We start from the raw sequence: 21,079 nt of genomic DNA, 5'->3' as shown, positions 1-21,079 counted from the left end.
TAGAAGCCATAGAATAAATCACACACAAGTACAATAATACAAAAATCACAAAGAACTAAAAACGCTGGGTCAGGAGACCCAGGACCGTGACATGTTGTGTATATTAAGAACAATAGAACGAGTCTGACCCCCTCCCAACTACAGGAAAAAGAAAAAGAGAGAAAAAAGTGAAAAAATGTACTCAACTTCTATCTATAAGATGTACTTTCCAAAATCTTTACAACCTTTTTTTTTTTTTTTACATTTAACAACAATGTAGGGAATTTGTTTTATGAAGCTTTCAGAAGATTTACCTACTACCTACACACCAGTCTGTAAACACTCATATTTCTGTGTGTAATGATGCATGTGAAAATGATGTGGACTTTATTGTTCCCAGCTGTCTGCTACACCTTCTCTGTAAACTTTTTGACTGGCTGTAACAGGACTCTGTTTGGCAGGCTGTCTGCGGGGCATCTACAGCAGCTAATGTAATCAGCAATGCAATCTGGCTTGAGTGGGCTGCAGGCTGGTACAGCAGTTCTACAGAAATACACCTACACGCAAACACACATGCACACACTAACGCTAACCAGAGATCACATGCAAATTTGAACTCACCGAGTCCACATCAGGAATTTGATCGTATGTGCCTCAGAAGGCCGAGAGTCAAATGAAATGCAGCTAGAGGTGATAATCGCGGTTTCCTGTTCCCGATGTAGACACATGCACACTCGTGAGCTCTTAAACGCATGTAAGCTTAAAATTAGCAGGCGTTTTCACACACAGTGCATATAGTATATGTGAAAATGTGCGAAACAATCCACCTTTTATTATCTTGAGATACGCTGGCAGTGCAGATTTCAACAAAAATGAAAGAAATACTGGACTAAAATGCTTCTGAAGGAGCTGCGGCCAAAAATGCCAGCAGGATATTATTATCATTTCTTGAATTTGGCAACCAGATGAGACTGAATGTGCAAAAGCGAGGAGGAGAGCGAGAAGCATAAGAAGCAGAGCGATCTTGAATGAATAAACCTAATCTTGGTTATTCATGGGTATAGTTGTACTTTATGTTTTATGTCACACTTTTTTTTTGCATCCAAATGAATAATTACAGTCCTAAAATCCCAACGCTTAACCCAGCATGTAAGTGTATTACTACTACAAACTGCAATAATTCTACTAATAGTGCCAAAGGTCAGAGCCAGGTATTTGCATTATCTTGCATGAAATTAGTCCACATCCATCATAATCATTGATTTATATACCAATAAATGACCATCCGCTCCTTTTTCTATTTTTAGCCAAGGAAAGCAAAACAAAAAAATGAGTACAGTTGTGCTTAGATAACACTTAGATAAGCACAGAAAAGATATAACCATCCAATTAATTTTGTTCCTCACTCAAAACATATTCCCTAACATTTGCACCATTTCCCTGCCAACGCTGACCCTGTTTCTTCTAGTGTTAATTTGATAAGTGAATGTCAGTGAAGTTCAGCAGGGACTTGTAATGCACTGACCCCTTTTAGCCAGTTAATTCAGTGATTATGTGTGGCTGCTGTCAACTCCCTGCCATCTCTATTGTTCTAGCTAATGTGCTAATGCATCATTTCAGCCAGGGGATTTACAGCATGCCTTGAAATACAACACAAAATGGGTTCCTACATGACACACACACTGCTGGGTTCTTCTTTTTTCATTATAAACTGCACAGTTGGGCAACTGTTCACTGTCTACAGTCCACTATTTTTATAACCTTTTACATAAAGAGCTGAAAATCAATATTAACCATTCCTTTGCTGTCTTATATTTTGCACAGAATTGTATAAAAACCTATTTTTTGCTCCCCTTTATTCTTCTACATTTAGCATCATTATTATTAAGCTGGTACAAACTGTCCCTGTTGATAACAGAGTTTTGTTCAGTAATGCACAATTAGGACGACACATCCCAGAACAGCTGCATACTGAACACTGAAGAATCTGCACAAATGGCAGCATCTAACACCATCTAACAGTGTTCATTTTGTGCCACATTTAGTTGTGAATGTAACAGCAAATACATTTGACAGATTACGTATGAAATTATCTCAGCTTAGCTACAGCAGCTGGTCAGACATTATTTGCTCTGAAAGGATTATTTTATGCTGTCTGCAAATACAACAATTGAAAACTGAAATGATTTGTTATTTATAAACGAAAACACTTCATCTTGTTGCATGCTGTTTATATTTGGAAATTGGCTAGCCCAGTCATGCAAAAGACAAATAAACACATAAATTATATAGAAACTGGAGATTATCTTGTGATAGGATCACTCTAAAAAGCAAAGAGAGAGAAAAATTGGACAGGAGGCCTAAAGTCGGAAGGGGCTTCAACCCTTTTGACCCCTTATTTCAGCTTTCTTTAATCAGTACTCATAAGTAAGACTCAAACCCAGCATTCATTTTGATCACTACTGCACACCTGGATACAAAGTTTAATAACTCTGTCTTTTATGGTTGTGAATTATCTGTAGTCAGACAGTTATGTATCTGTCTGGTTGGATATACTGTGTTATTATATACTCTGTCAAACACAGACACAGAGAGAAACGCAGATAGACTGACACAAAATGACACCAGCTGGTGGAAAAAGTAGGAAATAGATTTCGCAGGAGGTCAAAAACCTTTTTTCTTTTTTTTAACAATCCTGTGCTCAAGATGTGTCATCCTGAGTAGGGATGGCAATCCTTGGAATTGTTACTCTGCTTGCATATTAATCCTGCTTATGATTCCACTTACACTTGCACTGCAATCAGCTGATTTCAGTTCGTGTGTTAGTGAAGAAAAATAGAGCCGCAGTCTAAAGCATGAATATTATCAGTGCTTTTATTTTCATAGCAAACACGGACGAGAGTGCAATGCTAAAGTGTAAACTGCCTTCAAGGCAGAAACAGCTGCATTATGCTGCTAACAAAACTATGACTCTTTGCACAGAAAGCTTGCTAACGCTACGCTAACCAGACAGTATGCTAATGCTAAGCTATCCAAGAGCCCAGAGTTATGTGAAAGCTAAGTGAATGCCGACCCCAGCCCAGCAGTCAGACCCTGAACTTCAACAGAAATCGGGCTACAACCTCCATTTCTACCTGTTCATGTTTCTGCTGTAGAATCACTGAACCGATCGCATTTAAGTCTCTTTGTGCTGGTTTTTAATTTTGCTGTTTTTTGGCTTTGTGTTCATACCTAAATACTAAGAGAAAGATCATATGTGTGTTCTCATTACGGTAGGGATTTTTTTTTTTTTTTTTTGCGTAACAACCCCAACACTGATCACAACAAAGAGGGAAATACCTCCAACATGCACAAACAATTGACCACACAGCATGCAATTAATTTGCATAACTCTAATGTCTTTGATATGCTGCTTAGAGTTGGTGTTGACTCTCAATAAGGAATTGATAAGTGACATTCATAATGGATTTGCTATATTTTAGTAAGTTTCCATCCTTAACCCTGAGACATTTTTATGTGTAGAGACAACTTACTGCATGATGTTGAGAGACATGAATCTTTATCCTAAACTGGTGTGACACTAAAAATGACAAAATCTTGAGCTGCTCCTCATTTGTCATGCCTCAGTCTTTTCTCCTGTCTGAATGACTTCTTGGCAGGCACCCTTCCACTGAGACCATTTATGATGAGCCTTCTGTCAACAATAAATGGATCAACTTAAGAGCCAGATGCATCTCTCAGGTCCTGTCATGTCTTCTGGACTTTTTCTTATTTCTTAAAAACATGATTTTCAGATACTCAGAGTCTTTATGTCTGACACATCTTCTTTTTAAATGTTTTTTTCATTCAGTTTTATTTAGATAAATCATAAAAAGTTGCCACGAGCCACTTTATACTGTAAGGTAAATATCTTACAATAATTCACCAAAAACTACAACAATCAAACGACCCGCTTTGAGCAAGCACTTGGCGATAGCTGGAGGGAAAAACTCCCTTTTAACAGGAAGAAATCTCCAGCAGAACCAGGCTCAGGGAGGGGCGGTGATCTGCCGCTGAACGGTGAAGGGTGATGGCAGTAAGACGGGACAAACAGCACACAGACAAAGACTTTTAACCTTCACTTGTCCAGTTTCCTCAGTTTTTTTTAAAGACACACTCCATAACATGCCAGGATATGGCAAGTTTTCAGCTAATAGCTCTTTGGGAATCACCTTGTTGGTGCAGTAATACTGTTTCAAGCCTCTCAAACTGTGTTGTCTTTGGCATTTTTCATAGATTCAACAAAATAAATGAAAACAAATTATGTTCTATGCTGACAGGCTGCTAGAGTCAAGACTTTTGCACAATACTGTATATTTCTCACATAGCCTTGCTATTTTTTTGCCTGCTAACATAATCATAACAAATGGCTGCAAGAAACAATTTCCCCTTCAGAAGGTTTATGGAACATGTCATCAATATTTAATATATTGCACTAAGGAAATGTTATCAACAATATATCACATCTGTTAATAAGCTTAACAGATGTTTCTTTAAAACCAGATGCATCACCAATAACAGCCAGTGACATGCTCATGTAAAACAGCCTTCAAATGAATAATAGTGAGACATATAATTATAGTGCCATGACCCTGTTCACAAGGAGAACACTCAGATCCTGTCTGTGTGTAATTCTGACTGGACATAAATTAATAAAATCAAGCCTTGAATTTGCTTTGCAGAGACAATTCAGTTACATAGAAAATCCAGCAAACGCAGAGCGAGTCGTGACTGTTTAAATAAAGTATCAACACAAGGCCTACGCAGCAGACCACACACACCACTGCAGGACTACATATTTGGTTTGGGATTGCCTTCCAAATGTGTCGAAACTGTGAATCGTTTCTTACAGCAGAATGTTAAACAGGAGAAACTTTATCGATTTATGACCCAGAAGCGAGCAGGCTTTTGGCATACTGATAGGCGATAGTCTCAAGGCCAGTTATGTAGCTAGAAGTTCGACACAGTGCGTCAGATGCAGGCCGAGTTGAGGCAGAATTAATGAGGATGGTTCAATTCAGGTAATGGCAGCGGGGATAGACAGTGAATGTGTGTGTGTGAAAGTGGGCAATCAGAGATTATTGACAATAAGGGTAAAGTGTTGAGATTGATCCACGCTTGCAATTGAACCAGAGCAATAGCGTCTGCAACCATCTATACCCTCATCCCATTTGATGTGGAGTGACACATTAGTATAAATCTGTCGGTTCAGGTACATCCCCTCTGCATTATAAGCTCATTTCATTAAGAGTCTATGAAGGGTTATGAGGCCTACCTGTGACCTGCAGTTTATCTCCGCTGACCTCACACTTGAGAAAAACACGCCCCCTCCTTTCAGTGTAATCAGTTCCACACAGGCTGGGCACATTCATAACACACTGATTATGGACATTCATATCGCAGGCTGGTGGGACAGAGGAAATATAAGATATCAGAGAAAAGCACGTTTATACATTATGCATTTGATTCAAATCAATCAAAGGTGACTGAAAAAAGAATGAGCGCTTTCTCAGAATTGACTGACATGAAAAAAGTATATATTTTTTTTAAGATAAAGATGCAAAAGACATTTTTTGACTTATCTGTACATTTTGCTGTCCATCTTTTATAATATATATATATATTAGGGGTGCAACGATATTCGTATCGATATTGAACCGTTCGATACAGTGCTTTCGGTTCGGTACACATATGTATCGAACAATACAACATTTGTAATTTATTTTATCAACTTTCCTTCTGACGATGCTGTCTGTGTTGAGCGCTCAGTGAATCTGCGTTCGACTACTCCGCCTAGGCTGCACTGTGGAGCGCAGATCCACTGAGCGCTCCACACAGACAGCATAGTCAGAAGAAAGAGCTCAGGGCAAGCTAGCGAGACAGAATGTCTGTGAAGGTTCTCAGTCATCCAGGTCATCCAGGTCCAGGTTTTCTTTGCAAGCTCCTTTGACTAGCGTGACAGAAGTTAAGCTCTCCTTGCAACATGGCAAATTGAACCTCCCCCACCCTCATTCAGATCTGGCGTTTGGAATTATTTTGGTTTTCATGTGACGTATGACCCTGAAGGTAAGCGCGTCATGGACTAAAGTAAAACAGTATGTTGGATGTGCCATGCAATGCTCAATTACATGGGTGGGAGCTAGCGTGTTAGCGCAGTTAGCTCATTAACGTGTTGGCTGTCTAGCCCCATGCACGGGGCTATCAGGGGTAGCTCGTTAACGGAGATTTGCCGTGTTGTGGTGTTAAGGTGATTTTAACGAGGTTAACCTGAAAGCACTAGTGGGAACACAACGAATCTGACTGCACATTTACGCCGACATCATCCTAGTGCAAAGACAAAAACAACAAGCATGCTACTAACTTTACCCGAGTCATTTAGACAGCTGTTAGCAGATGATTCTCCTTATGGGGACCTGATATGTTTAATATGCTGCTGAGAATATAGCTCAGAAGAAGCGTATAGTATAGCTTTTATTTTGGAAAGAGCCATTTCTCTGTAATAAACTCTCTTTTCCAAAGATGAGTGATTCCTCAATCAGATACAGGGCTCGCAAAATTTTTCCAGTCGGGCTACCAAAATCTCTCTCTGCCCTGCCCGTCGGGCTATTGTAGGAAGGAAAAATATATGTCAATGCTTTTGCATTCTTTCGGAAATGTAGCTGGGTAATTATGTCATTGGCATCGGTGAGCCACTGTCAATATGTGACATATTGAAATCGCGTTTGAATTTGCGCTTGTTTTTTGCTTTCACTTTGCAATCGCGTGAACTGTGTATAGAGAGCAACAGCACTGATCTGTGAGTGATGATAATTTGTGCACCAATTCCTCTGACATCGTCTTATTAATCGTTAGCTTACTACGCAAACATGACAAGTGAAATCTCCCGCAGCAAGCTTAAACATGTGAGAGGTTGATCGCGCAGAGAATCGCTGAGCTTATGTGAGTGCGTGTGTAAAAGCAGCAGTATATATATTTTATTTTTATTTATAAGTGACTTATGTATGTATGTATGTATATATATGTATATATTGTACTATTCTTAGTTAGCGTATTGTCTGTCTTGTCTTAATGTTGGTTTAAAATGGAGCACTGTAACAAAAAATAATTTCCCCCAGGGATCAATAAAGTATTCTGATTCTGATTCTGATTCTGATTTTAGTTCTGCTGAGCCAAATAAGACAGGTCGGGGTGAAGAAGTGACAGCCAAAGAAAAGCTTACCACAAAACGGAGAAGTTATGACAAATCAGACTATAAGGCAAAAAGAAAGTGCAGCTTTATGGTTTCATGGACAAAAGAATTTCTGTGGCTGCAATATGACGAGCTAAATAACCAGGGCTGCACATAAGTGGTCCGCAGGTGCGCATTCGCTGTCAAAATAAAAAACACGCACAAGGGTTAGGGTTAAATTTAAAAACTGTACTTTTGAGTTAAAATATATATTTATAATTTTAATAAATGACAAATTAAAAAGGCATGAACATTTTATTTTGTATCGAAAAAATATCGAACCGTGACACCAAAGTATCGAACCGAACCGAACCGTGAATTTTGTGTATCGTTGCACCCCTAATATATATATATATTCCATATTTTACAAGTGTTGTTTTTACACATGCAACCTTAATGTCCCATTGGAGTAGGCTAATATAATAATACCATCTTCACACAATGTTAAATTATTATTTTTTTGAAGAGCAGTTAACAAGGTTATGACCCATATTTATACATGTGTGTCAGTCAGCTGAGCTGTCGTTTCATGGATTGGGAACAGTTGCATCATCACGTCATCAGGTCAGAAGGTGAAAATAAATGAAAACCAGTTGTGATGCTGACACATTCTTCCTTGGGACTGTTGTATTATTTGTACCTCCCTGGAACAACCTTGTGTTAACAGTGCTTAAAACTACCAAAATGTGTAATCACATAGTGGCGTGACTAGAGGTGTGGCTGATCTGCTAAAATATAATTTCCACATCTCTATTTTTGTACACCCTGGAGCAATCATAACTGCCATTCTGAGTATGTAGCAGATAATGCAGGAGCTCATTAAGGCTTTCAGACGTTAATCCACTAATGCAAGATTAAAGGGAAGACTAAGGAAGAAATATTAATAAAGACTCAGAAAAGCTTTGATACGAGGCTTATTATGAAGGTGCAGCAAACACGGCCGCACAGTGAAGAGAGACAATGTGTAATTTTAATGAGTCAAAGTCAGGAGGAGGGGAACAGATCCCCATATGATATTTTTTGACAAGAGTCATTCTGAAAAAATGGCTTTAAACTACAACATAATCAGTGTAGAGTCACACATGTTCATTTTCTCTTAAACTTTTCCCTTAAACTTAATTACTCACAGTCGCACTTCATGCCCTGGTGAATGAGGCCGTAGAGCAGAGAGCCACAGTGATCGCAGAAGGTGGGGCTCCCATAGGTGTGGATCTTGAACTTGTGCTTAGTTCTGGGATCCTGCAAAGACCAAAAGAGTAAGAAAATAAATGGTTGACAACCACTGAGAACATATACTGTTCATTTTACTTAAACACTGGGCACAAAGAGAGTAATTTATCGCAGTACAAGTATTCAAATCCAGAAAGGCCAATTGCAAATTAAATACTGAAACAAGTGTTTGCAGATCCAAAAAGAAATCTACAATTTTAGAGGGAAACCTTTGAATATCTCATTATTTACACTACATATCATCAAAAGAGTCAAAGAATCTGGAGAAATCTCTGTGCGCAAGGGACGAAGTGGAAAATCAGCACTCGGATAGCACTGCGTTAAAAAGGCATTCTACGTCATCAATGAAGGACAAAATGAGTCAACCTAATACCTCAGAGGAATCACTCAGCAGATAATACGCTGCTGATTCTTAACAGACGGCAATCACTGGTTATTCTATGGTTCAACTGAAGGTGACAAGCCGATCAATTTGCAACAACTTTTTAATAATTTGCTATTGTTAAAGATCAGCTCATAAATTCAAGAGTACCAATGCAGGAAATACAGTGCAGCTGACTCAAATAATTATCCATGACTCTTTACTACAATATAATATTTCTCAAAATAAAATCTACTCCATCTACTCCAATAAAAATATTATGAAGTGTCTGAAAATACGCCATACGGAAGTGTCTTAGGATTTGTTGGTCCTTTGCTAACCTATCAAACTGTTTGTGCACATATGTGTAAGCCTTTCATTTCATTATTATTCTATTAAATTTGTTCATTGTTCCAGGCTCTCCACATGATTATTAGATCACTCAATGTATGAAAGAAATTAGGGTTTAATGGGGGGAATGAGAGTGCACAACTGTGTGTAAGTCTGTGTGTAAGTCTGGAAGAGTATGACTCACATCTCTGTAAAAATTGTAGAACTACTTGTTGGATTTATTATTATTTTTCCTACATGGAAGACAAACCTCCATACTTGATTCTGCTAGTATTTTCCATTGTATAAAGCAACATAATCTTAGTTGTAGCATGTGCAAATAAACCTTTTTTTTTTTATCCAACTCTAATATTTTGGTGCAAAAAAAATCTGCCTAATGTTTCTGACATGCCTTAAATATTGTCATCCACAGCTCCCTTAGAGTATGAACACTCTTGTAATGTAAGCATTTTACAGGCTGTAAACTGATCTGGCACAGTGTTGCAATGCACAGAGCTACTCACATAGCACATTCACATTTGCCACGTGATTATATTAACATAAAATTAAAGACATAAAATACATTTAGATAAATTATACTCAAGTGGAAGGCTTACTTTTGATTTTAGGATAGTGGTGAATGAATGAATTCCATCTATCAATTAAAATGACTCAATGTGATTTGCATCTTTAATGCAATTGCAGATACAGTAAGACCCTCAAATGTCACTACTGCATTATATATTATATCATAAAAAATAATGAGCTTGTTAACATGCAATATATATAAATATAAACACTGTATGCATTATGACATGTGGCTAGTATTGTAAGACAGAACTAAAATAACATCCCAGCTATTGTTCTTCATTTGCATTTGTCATTCATGAACACTGGACCGATATTTGCATTTACACATCCCTTCCTACCTTTCAAGTAAATGCAGCATCCATCGTTTTTATCAGAGCCTCATCGACATTCATCCCACTGGTAACCATTGTAAATTTGGGGGAAATTTGGATACTCAAATAAGGGAATGTGGAGAACAAAACTTAACATTTATGCAAGCCAAAACAGGCAAATGTGTTGGTAGATAAAAGTAGATAAAAGTAGAGTTGCTACAGGTAAAATAGGCTGAGGAAAATAATGCTACATTTGCAACACTATAAATAGTGGTCAGGTGGAGTGAGCTGACATTACTTAAGGTATCCTTCCTTCAGTCCAGTTCAACTAAGCAGCAAAATGGTATGTGACAATTACAAGTCCATTTCACTTAACACTCCCTTTCAGCACATAAAATACAGCATCAACCTGGAGTGGGCGCAAACTTCTTAAGTAAATATCTGCAGGTGTTAAGTAAAGCATTTTTTTCTTTATGTGATCTGTTAAACAAGCAAAAGCAGTTGCCTCCCTTTTTCATATATATGTGTACACAGCAGTAAATAGCAAGAGCCCAGTGCAAACATACGCATGATGCATAGGGTAAACATATGGCTGGCATATCATCGCTACTGATATAATGTGTAGGGCATGTGATAAGGCACAGATCACTTTAAATATTACAGCAGCATCCGCATACGGTATACAGGGTAGGCTCCCAGTCACTTGCATACATTCATTAATTTCACACATACAACATGAGGCTTCGGAAGTACTCTCTGCTAGAGAGAAATCTGGAAGACTGCCATTTTTCCAAGAACACACAGTGCATCCTGCTCATTCTCAACTTGTGCTGTCCTGTAAATTCATTTCAGTTAGAAAACCCTTTAAGTGGATTTGGATTAATAACACTATCCAGGCTAGTCTTCATTAAATTTTTTTCCCTGCATCTATTTGAACACTTGCCAATATATATTCCCTGGATGCAGGAAAGCATCTCTTATCCTATGAGAAAAAGTACCAGTCCTGAGAACATCCCTCCGATTTTTTTCGATCGTGAAAAATATAGAGTCAAACGTAGAACGAATGAAAAGAGCTTGAACCCAGAGAAATAAATCATCAGTAAAAGGAGACGCATGACCCGTATCTCAGCGAGAGCTGACAGTATCGCGCAGTGAGGCGCCACAGTGATCAATGTCATTTCAGTCAGTTTGACACTGGCCTCTGGACTAATGCAACAGAGACTCATTCGGGCTCCTCGTGAGATTGCTTTGCCACTTTCTTCCATGTCAGCCTGCTGAGGCTTTACACCATTACTGGTCTAAGAGAAACGCTTCCTTTTCAGATCTTGCAGAAATCAGCTACACTGCTGTAAGTGCTAAATTTGTGAAGACATATGTTATTTATCTAAAAATAAATTATGATTTACAGGAAAATTACATGTTGAAGGGTTCATTTTTCCTTGTTTTGTTTTTTTGTTTAACGAATTAATTTATTTTTTAGATGGACAATCACAGTTTGGGCTTGGATGACTAACTTTGGGGTAACAGCTCACACAAACAGCAAAGTTTACCAACATTTTCATGTGTGAAACACTCAAGTAAGGAGAAATTAACAATCTATATGGGGGTGTGGAATACAACATATTCAGCATTGAGAGTAAATCTGATACAGGAGCTTTGCGACCTCGACACCATATACTTAGTTACCCCCAACACACTGACTACAGGTCAGTAGTTAGTATGTTACCCAAGGACACACAAGGATAACAGAGGGGTTGACAGACATGAGTGGAGAGAGTGAAAGAGGGAGAGAGGGAGACTGCACTTGCAGTACTTACTCACATCCACCCACACACAGCTGATCCTGAAGGATAATCCTCTTGTTTTCCCCTTTTGCTTTATTCCCTCATCTACGGCATGAATGAGTGATGGCAACTAGGACAAACATTCAGCTGCACATCAATTGTGTATTTCACATCAGCTTTTCAAAGGGTGAACCATGGCTTAATGTTTCCAGATAATGGAAAACACTCAGAACAAAAAGACAAATAAATACATGTTTGTCCAAGTTAGCACTTTGTACTAGGGAGCTGGCGGCTTAAAGACTGTTTGATGTCCTATGTAACTGCATCGGGTCTTTGCAGCTCAATTTCTTGAAAAGTTTAGAGCTGCACTGAATGAAAATGGTCTAAGAAATGGTAAACCAGTGTTAGAGATGGCACGTTTGTAAATGTACAGATGTGTTGCTTACACTGATGCTAAAGTAACCTAACACTAGGCTACTAGCATTATGTTCGAGTACCGCTAAAGAGGATTATTATCAATTTTGCAGGTATTTTGTAAAAAGCATGATAGTGCTGGGGTTAGCACTGTTGCTTTACAGTAAGGTTCACCATCTGTCCAAAGCCTTTCTGCGTGGAGCTTGCATCTTCTCCCTATGTCTGTGTGGGTTCTCTTTGGGTGAGTAGAGTTAGGTTAATCGGTAATGCTAAAGTGTCTGAGAGTCTGCGATAGACTGGCAGACTGCCCAATCGCCCAGTGGCAGGTAGGACAGGCTCAGAATGGATGGATGGATTTTGTAATAACACTACCTTATGACAGTAGAGTTACTACAATAATGAGAAGGAAATTAATGTATTAAATTTCACACAGATACAGTACATCCAGCAGTTCAAGTCTGCACAAAATTTCATTTCAAAAGTGAAGATAAGCAAAAGGAAAACACTTCCTTCCCTAGGACAATGCCAAGGAGCAAGGCTAATGGATGAGTGATGCTGGCTGTTATGAATAAATATATATCTCATGTCGAACCACTTGTAGCTAAACACATGAGCCTAAACAAACTGTTATCGGCATCCAGCCTGGTAGGTTTACTCTGTCTGCTGTGCTTGGTTTGCAAAGTTCCATTTAAAGATTCACTAGGGCGAGTCGTAATGGTGCAGAAAATGAAACCTGTAAATGAGTGTACCTGACTACACATTACTGCACACACTAGGCTGTCCATTAACGCATTCTTTCTGAAAGCTGCGGGACAGAAGGGTTTACTCCTGTGGCTTCTATCCCCTATTACAGCCTAATTGGGTCTTAATGGGAAATTCAAGACAGACTGGGTGGCGCTGCTTTGCCAGAACAGCAGGGGAAGCAGAGTGTAACAACGAAAACAACGACGAACTCAATCACTAGGCTCAGCAGAGGAAGACCGCGATGGCAGCCCACAGCCAGGTGGTGTTACAGCACGTAGTGACTGGATGATGTAGTGTGAAGGATGCCCCTTGGTAACATGAGGGCCAACAGGATTTCCCAGATGTCCTATGCACAGACAGGGCGATTTTACATCAGCAGAAATGCATTAGATGCAAAGCAGAATTCTCTAGAATTATTTCCAGTTTGGTGTGCTTAGCTCCCAAAGCTATTAAAAGACATGTGTGCACAGTTTGTGACAACATGTGTGCACCAGTGGAGCTGTTAAAAAGGGATGGGCACAATCTGGTGTTCTCTTAAAAACAACAGCAGAGACACATTAACACTCCGACTGCACTTTATGATTGTGCAGAGCAAAAAATAGGAGACAGTTATTTTATCATCAGTTTTATTCTTTCTTAAGAGAAAGTACACGAACATTACTAACGAGCTTAAAACACACACTTTTATCTCATTAGTCTGTGCTTTTAATCAAAAGCCAGCTTTTCCTATGCTATGGATGGAAAATATACCAGAACAATTTACGCCAAGGTATGCTTTCATTTTGTTTTGAATTAGTGTTGTGTTGTTCTTTAATATATCCTTGTATCTTTAAAAACATTTTAGCATTTGCCCTTTAGTAGTGTGTCAGGCAGATTTGCATACGAGGCCATGGATAAAAAAAGACACAGAGCAGAGGGCTGATCAAAAGACCCAAAGCAGCCAACAGACAGTAATGAAAACAGAAGCATGGGGGGTCAGCGCAGTGATGTCGGCTAATTAGCCAGACTCTCCTGTTAATGAACAGCTTGGCAGGGTGAAACTGAACAGGGGTTTCCCGGCAGGAGAGGAAGGGGCGGGCAGAAGGGGATAATGTTAAAGACTGGGGTCATCCTAGACTCTCCACCCATGTTATCAACATGGGCGGCTGATGTCAAAGTATTGAGAGCCTAAAATCAAACCCTTGTTCCCTCCCTCAATCATCACAGTATGTAAACAAAACCTTCTTCTACTGTCAGAGCGCAGCGTTAATGTCAAGGCTTCAGGAGAAGTCTAGAATATATGCACAGTGCTGCGCAACAGTCTTGAGTCACCTTTCATTTCTTTATATTTTGCTTCCAAAGAGCCAGACTTTCTTTTTGGGGGTGGCTGTAGCTCAGGTCACCTACTGATCGGAAGGTTGGGGGTTTGATCCCTGGCTCCTGCAGTCTGCATGCCAAGTATCCTTGGGCAAGATACTAATCCCAAGTTGCTCTCCGATGCATCAATCTTGAGTAGGGATGGGTACCGGTATCGAGACCTCACACCAAGCACATCTACTGCGGGTGGGTTGCCTGTTATCGGACCCGGAGTTAGCAACATCCCCCAAAAACCCGAAGAGTAGAGTCCTGGTCCCTAGCCCTGCCAGTGTAGCAGATATGATGACGGATTTTGATGGCGGCAGCAGCCGTTCTTCTCTGTGTGAGTAGCTTAATGTTGTTCGTGTGAAAGCTAACCATGTTATTAAATTAATGCATGTAAAGTGAACTAGCAAACACCGTCGTAGTTACATGCTGCTGTCTTCTTGTTTGATGGCAGATACTCCCTTCACCCTGGCCAAAAAGGCTAAAATGACCAAAGAAAAAAAAAGTGGAAAACAGCTAAACATGAGAGGTTTTTGGACAAAGTTTGTGTTCTCCATTCTTTAAGCACCGGTTCGAGCACCGGTTAAGCACCGGCACCGTTTCAAAAGTACCGGTTTGATACTGGTATCAGATAAAACCTAAACGATATCCATCCCTAATCTTGAGTAGTAGTACTCTTTGCTCAAGATTCTCTTAAGTAACTTCAAAGTTTTTCTTTGGACATTGGCTGCTTTCTTATTCATTTTCATTCTGCTTGCAGCTGAAACAGTAAACACTGAGATATGAATCATGCCTTAAAAAAAAGCTTAAAAAAACAAACAAACAAACAAACAAGGGGGAAAGAGCAAGTATGAATAAGTCCACAAGGACTGGACTGAAAATCATTGGCAAAAGATCTTATGAAGTTTTACATTTTCAAGTCCAATCAGTACGTACAGAGGAGGTCAGAAGAGCGGGACAAGAGTGTCTCCAGGCATCTCTAAAACACGGTGGAGGGTCAGTCAAGATTTGGGGCCACATTTCAACCTGTGATTTTTGAGATCTTTTCAAGACTGATGGAATTATGAACACAGAAAAGTGCCATCAGAATTTGATCCACCATTGCCACTTTGTAATGGCTTATTTTTTCCAGCTTGACAAAGATCCCAAACAAACTGCTATGGCAGTAAATTCAAACCACACAATGTAACACCATCAGTCATCAATTAGCCTCCCCAGACCTCAGACCTCAATATTAGTGTGGGCTTATCTCGACAGAGGAAAACAAAAGTAGTATCAATGAGATACACTCCTTCCTATCAACATGTGACTGAATTTTACAAATAAACTATTAGTGTAAACGTATTTCACCAACACAAATAATCTCTTTTCAAACACTTGTGAAATCGAATTGAAAAATTCACATTATTGCAAAAGTAGGACTCTAATTCGGTTGCTTAAGTGCATATTGACACACTGAGTTAAAGCCTAACTGCTTTCTTGTCTCTGACCTGGCAGTGTACTCACCTCCAATGCAGCAGACACTAACAAGAGAGGCTCCAGTCTACACTGAAACTGTGTTTTGTAATTCACAATCAGTTTCAGGCAATGAAAAAACAAGGTATTCACAATCAAAACACGACTGATGGTTTTATTCTTTTTATTGAGTTGTGTGGAAAAATATGGGCTGAGCAATCATCAAAGAGACTGTGTGGTTAATGCTGTCCAACTGTATCCCACAGAGTCAAAAGAGATCCACCTGGTGTGACATTTGCAGCCAGTGAGCAGGAGTGGGGGTGACATGAGACACACAGATCATGAGCTCTGTCACATCGTTCCTTCAATTATCTTTTTTGCCATCTGTTCCCTTTAGGATTGAAAATGCAGGTAAATATTCCTGATATTTAGCATCGGATGATTATTGAAAACAGCAGAACTGTCTCACCTCCAGCTGCTCACTCACTCAACTAACAGTGTACGCTCACTGAGGGATGACATTTAAATTGGAGTTGGCAGGATGCTCCTGCTTTACCCAGTTTTTGACTTGTTATTTTCTACTTTTTATTGTTTTTTTCTTTTGGGGATTCACCTAATGCTATCTGCAGTCTAGAATGAAATGCATGTCGATTACATACATTAATCTACTGTAACTTAAGAAGTAATCACTCTAATGCGTTGAACTGAGATTTTCTGCTTAATTTCTGACCCCCTTTTTAAATTTCAAACAGCACTCTCCTCCGCTCTCATAACTAATTTTCAAAAAGTCATTGTCAGAGCTCTTTCACAGCACGATAATGACATATAATCAACATAAGCAGTCTGTGTTACTGTGTCACCTAATTCTGTCACTGTGGCCTTCAGCATTTAATTATATTTTACATCATGTTAATCACCTCCTCTCCTAAAAAAAAAAAAACTGTATCAGAAAAACTGCGACACTCATTCATTACGCTCAAAAAAAATGAGACACAGCGACGTTTAAAATACTTGGAGAATCATTTAAAGGCCGATTATGAGCAATGACAGCCATGACTTTATTTCCCCAGAATGTAAACACAAACACAAACTTTGTGAACACGTAGTGTCTATTGAACATCCTCACCCTGACGTTTATAACTGAGCGGTTACTAATATGAGGAGAGATTTTGATGAGAACAAACTGAAGCTATCATTTATCCAGACATTAGACTAGGCAAGGCTACTATTTTTAGCCTACAAATCACCACCCTGACTCCTCTTGGCCTTTCACTAAGCTACTCAGTGCTGAGAGGGAGGGCAGGTTGCTGCTGCAGCTCAGAGGGGATTTTCCTCACAGTGTGCTATCTGGTAACACATCTGTCTGCTCCCAAATAACAGCTGAAATTTTTAACTGCTGTCTGAAGTTGCCATTCTGACAAGCTTTAAATTAACGACACCTATCACAGCACTTCTCTCTTTAGTACTGGTGCTATTTTTATGGTCACTCTTGGACAATATGCCGATAAGTTGTCACATCTTCAGGAACCTGTTCGTTAAACTTCTTATTTCCGTCATTATGTAACAGAGTTATGACCCCCATCGTGCAGAGTTGCTGTCTCTCTCGTCTGTCTTTTTAACTGATATATGTTTTTGATGTCTGCTGATCATTTGCAGAATCACTGTGAGAAAAACTGCGGTGTCTCATGTGGTATACCTCAGTGGTTTATGATGGTTCTATATCAGATCAGTCTCTACATGCTGGCCTTTATTGAGTTTGTTGATGCAATGGAGAAAAGGCATTTTCATAATGCAAGCGTCAACTGAGTCCAACCGTCCAACTGTCCTGTTGGGTCTGTTGCTTGAAGCTCATGGAAGTGTATACCTTGGACTCACTGAAGATACTAATCACCAGGTTCAATGAGTTCAAGATGAGAAATATGTGCACGTAACCCCAACGTTTTATTTTCTGAAAAGATGCGTTAGCACAAGAAAGTGTGATTTAAAAAATGTAAAAATGTGATTTGACAAACTTGTTTACTGTCAAGTTATTCAATCAGTTGATGTCTTCAGAGCATATTAGATTTTACCACATTAAAATTCAGCTCTTGGAATGATTTGAGAGTCTCATCAAAGTATCTGGAGCATAAATAAAATAAAATCTGGCCACAGGAAAAAAAAAGGAGTCATATTGAGATCTTAATTTTCACTGTGTATAAAATCCAGATTTTTTAGACATCAGGACTAAAGTGTTTCAAAAACTCAAAAGACAAATTTACATAAAGTACTTTAAAAACAGAAATTGATAAAAGGAATTGATAAGGAATAGAGTCCACGTGTTGATTAAGGTTTTCAGTAAATGTCAACTCCCTCTTAATAACATAATAATAATAACAGCTGTTAAACTCTCTCCTAAAGTATCATTATGACATGTGTGAGTCCCCCGCTGCAAATCAGATATCTAGTGATGATTATTTGCAGTTAACACTTGTTGCAGTGAATAAATAGCCTGGAAGAGGGAAATATAACAACATCCAAGGGCTATTAAACTGCAAGAAGGCAGACAACACTGTTACTGTTTCATGGACGTGCTTTACATAAACGGTCCCTTTAGAGAAAAACCTAAAGTGAGACAGACTGAACAGAGTTTACAGCTCTGGCCTTAGAGCCCTATGAACAAGTTTTTCTGCTTGCCTTTTCACAGCTGGAGAAAGCTGAAGTCCCAGCTACCCCGCACACATGGGTCTATAGAGATGTGTTCATTTGCAGGAGCTGGCTCATTGGTAGAGCCGTGCACACATGCTGTGCATGACATCCACAAGGTCAGAAGAGGAAGGGAGGGCGGGGGCTGTCACAGCTGTCACTTCGCCTAGAAGATGACTGCACTGTTTACTCCCTTCTATGCTAACCCTTCCTCCAAGACGGTCCAGGTAGGAAAAAAAGGGAAACGATTTTAAAAAAAGAGGACCTGCTGGTTCATTTGGTCATGTTGCAAATGCCAAAAGCCAGAATAAATTGTCTTATCAGCCACAGGCCATCTGTCAGGTACTTAATAATTAAAAGAACTTCACAAGATGTGTTCCAAAAAGTTATCTAATAGCCAAAGTCTTGGCAGAGTCTTTTTTCACTATAATGAGCCAGCTGACAGGGCCAGTAGCTTGGCTGTTCAACTCTGCTTTCTGCGCTCTTTGCTTTGTGGTTTGGATTGCAGGAAACTCCATAAAAGTTATCTTTTGTCTTTAAAATCCATTTAGTGTCTGCAGCTTTGTTTAAATGTGTTTGTGCATGAGTTTAATAAATGACTGGAGAAATCGAATGACATTCTTCTTTCTGTTCTTTGGCAGTACACAACACCAGGAAGTCCAGGAATTCATCAAACATGCCACACAGCCCACTGTGAAACATATTTTCATGGGGAAAGATGTTTTATTTTTACAGAATGTAGAGAATTTAAGGTGCTTCTCTAAATTCCTATTAGTATAACCTAAAACTTCAAAACTTTAAAATCTGCTTTTCCAAAGTCCAACATAAATAAGAGTATTCATAACTCGAAATTTAGTTATCTTTCTCGAAATTTCAAGTTATTTTCTCAAAATTTTGACCTATTAACTCGAAATTTTGAGTTAGCTCTGCCAATCAGTAATCTACGTGGAATGCGCACTCAAAACCGGATCGCAACAAATTGGCGCTTTTGAGAGTACGCTTGCTGATAGTAACGCCATGTGATTCAGCTAATAACACAAGGATTTCATCATTTGTGAAGCCACGCTGAAAATAATCAGAAATTTGTGTATTCATGACTGGCTGTAATAGTGGTAGCTTAGCTGTAGCATTTGTAGCTGAGGGCTTCAGCTTCCAGGTAACAAGGAAATGACGTCATTCACGTATATTACTGATTGGCAGCGCTAACTCGAAATTTCGAGTTATTAACTCAAAATTTTTAGAAAAGGAAGTCAAAATTTCGAGCTACTTTTCTCAAAATTTTACAAGTTAACAAGTCGAAATTTCAAGAAAATAACTCGAAATTTTGAGTTATGGATACTTTTTTTTTTTTTTTTATCTCAGTGGCGGAAACAGGCTTCCCTATATAAGGCCAGAACAAGTCTATAAAAGCATATTTTTAACTTCAGATGAGGGGCGGCAATGGCTCCAAGACATTTTTTTTGCTTGTGATACAGTATAATGCATATAATATTAGCTTTATATTATATAAATGGCATTCATTTTAAAGTGTTAGAAAATGAATCCATTATCAGCAATGAATATAATAATGATGGTTAATTAGTGAGTCCGTGTTCCTTCAAATGAAGCTGTCAACATCGAATGAATGGAGACGAAGCTTGAATGTATTATTCAGCTCGATTCAGCATTTTTGTTTACTACAAGCAGTTTGTACAATAATCACTTATATTACATAAGATCATCTTCATGGTGTCATGAGATAAGTGATTCATCATATACAAGATAAAATTACCACACCCATACCAGCCACAACGTCCAGACACATGAAATAAACTTTAAATGCTTATTGTCAGCTGTGGTTTATCTGGACCACACATAAGTGCAGAGAACTATATCGCAGTCTCTTGAGATGCAGGAGACGGAGAGAGCCAGCTTGACCTATCTGCAACTTCTATCGTTCTATTTCTGGCTCTGAGCTTCAGACCTGCTGCTGTTTCAGCTTCAGGTCTCAGTCTAACTGGTCCAATCTCAGTCTAAGTCCAACTTTAACACCCTCCCTGGCTTCTTATTCTTATATCTAGCAGTGGCATGCAGTACAACTATAGCTTGCCTTCCTGTTTGACAAGATATCAAAAAAAGACACGCCTTTACAATTATACACCGGGCAGTAGAGTCAATCTACTCTGAATGCAGTTTCCAATCACTCACCATGTACAGATTACAACACATTAATATAATAACCTGGCTTCCAGGGTATCCATCCATCCATTCCTTTTCTACTGAGCATTTGAGTCTGGGTTGCGGATGCAGCAGTCTAAAGGCTCCAGTATACCTGCTGTGTCGGTCGCTTTGCTGACTGCCAGTAACATCGTCAAACACCCACATGTATTTATGCTCACGGTTACGGCGCAAATAGCCATTGCACTATTTTGCAACATAGATGTCACCACTCAGACAATACCACAACATCAGCACTGACTCTGAAGGAGAGGAAGTCAAAACAAAGTTCATTTTTTCAAACTGTAGCAACATCTACTTCCGTATAATCTGTTAATCTCTGACCTTCTTTATTGTTATATCATTGAAACGGCAGTAAATCCAACCGAATCAG

At 39.1% G+C, this 21,079-nt stretch overlaps 1 protein-coding gene across 7 annotated transcripts in view; it reads right to left on the bottom strand.

Annotated features, from left to right (window-relative positions):
- Nucleotides 1-21,079, bottom strand: part of prkcaa (protein kinase C, alpha, a) — a 145,686-nt gene that overhangs the window by 57,168 nt on the left and 67,439 nt on the right. For all 7 annotated transcript variants that reach the window (XM_085354987.1, XM_085354988.1, XM_085354989.1 and 4 more), the window contains 2 exons: nt 8,374-8,485; nt 5,294-5,422 (listed from right to left, as the gene is read on the bottom strand). In XM_085354987.1, coding sequence (XP_085211113.1) covers nt 5,294-5,422; nt 8,374-8,485 — 241 coding nt within the window. The remainder of the gene's footprint in view (nt 1-5,293; nt 5,423-8,373; nt 8,486-21,079) is intronic.

The sequence above is a fragment of the Diplotaxodon limnothrissa genome, linkage group LG6, assembly GCF_057381915.1.
Source record: "Diplotaxodon limnothrissa isolate DT_005_m linkage group LG6, D_limnothrissa_male_GT1.1, whole genome shotgun sequence".
Taxonomy (NCBI): domain Eukaryota; kingdom Metazoa; phylum Chordata; class Actinopteri; order Cichliformes; family Cichlidae; genus Diplotaxodon; species Diplotaxodon limnothrissa.
This window is presented reverse-complemented; position numbering and strand designations above follow the sequence as displayed.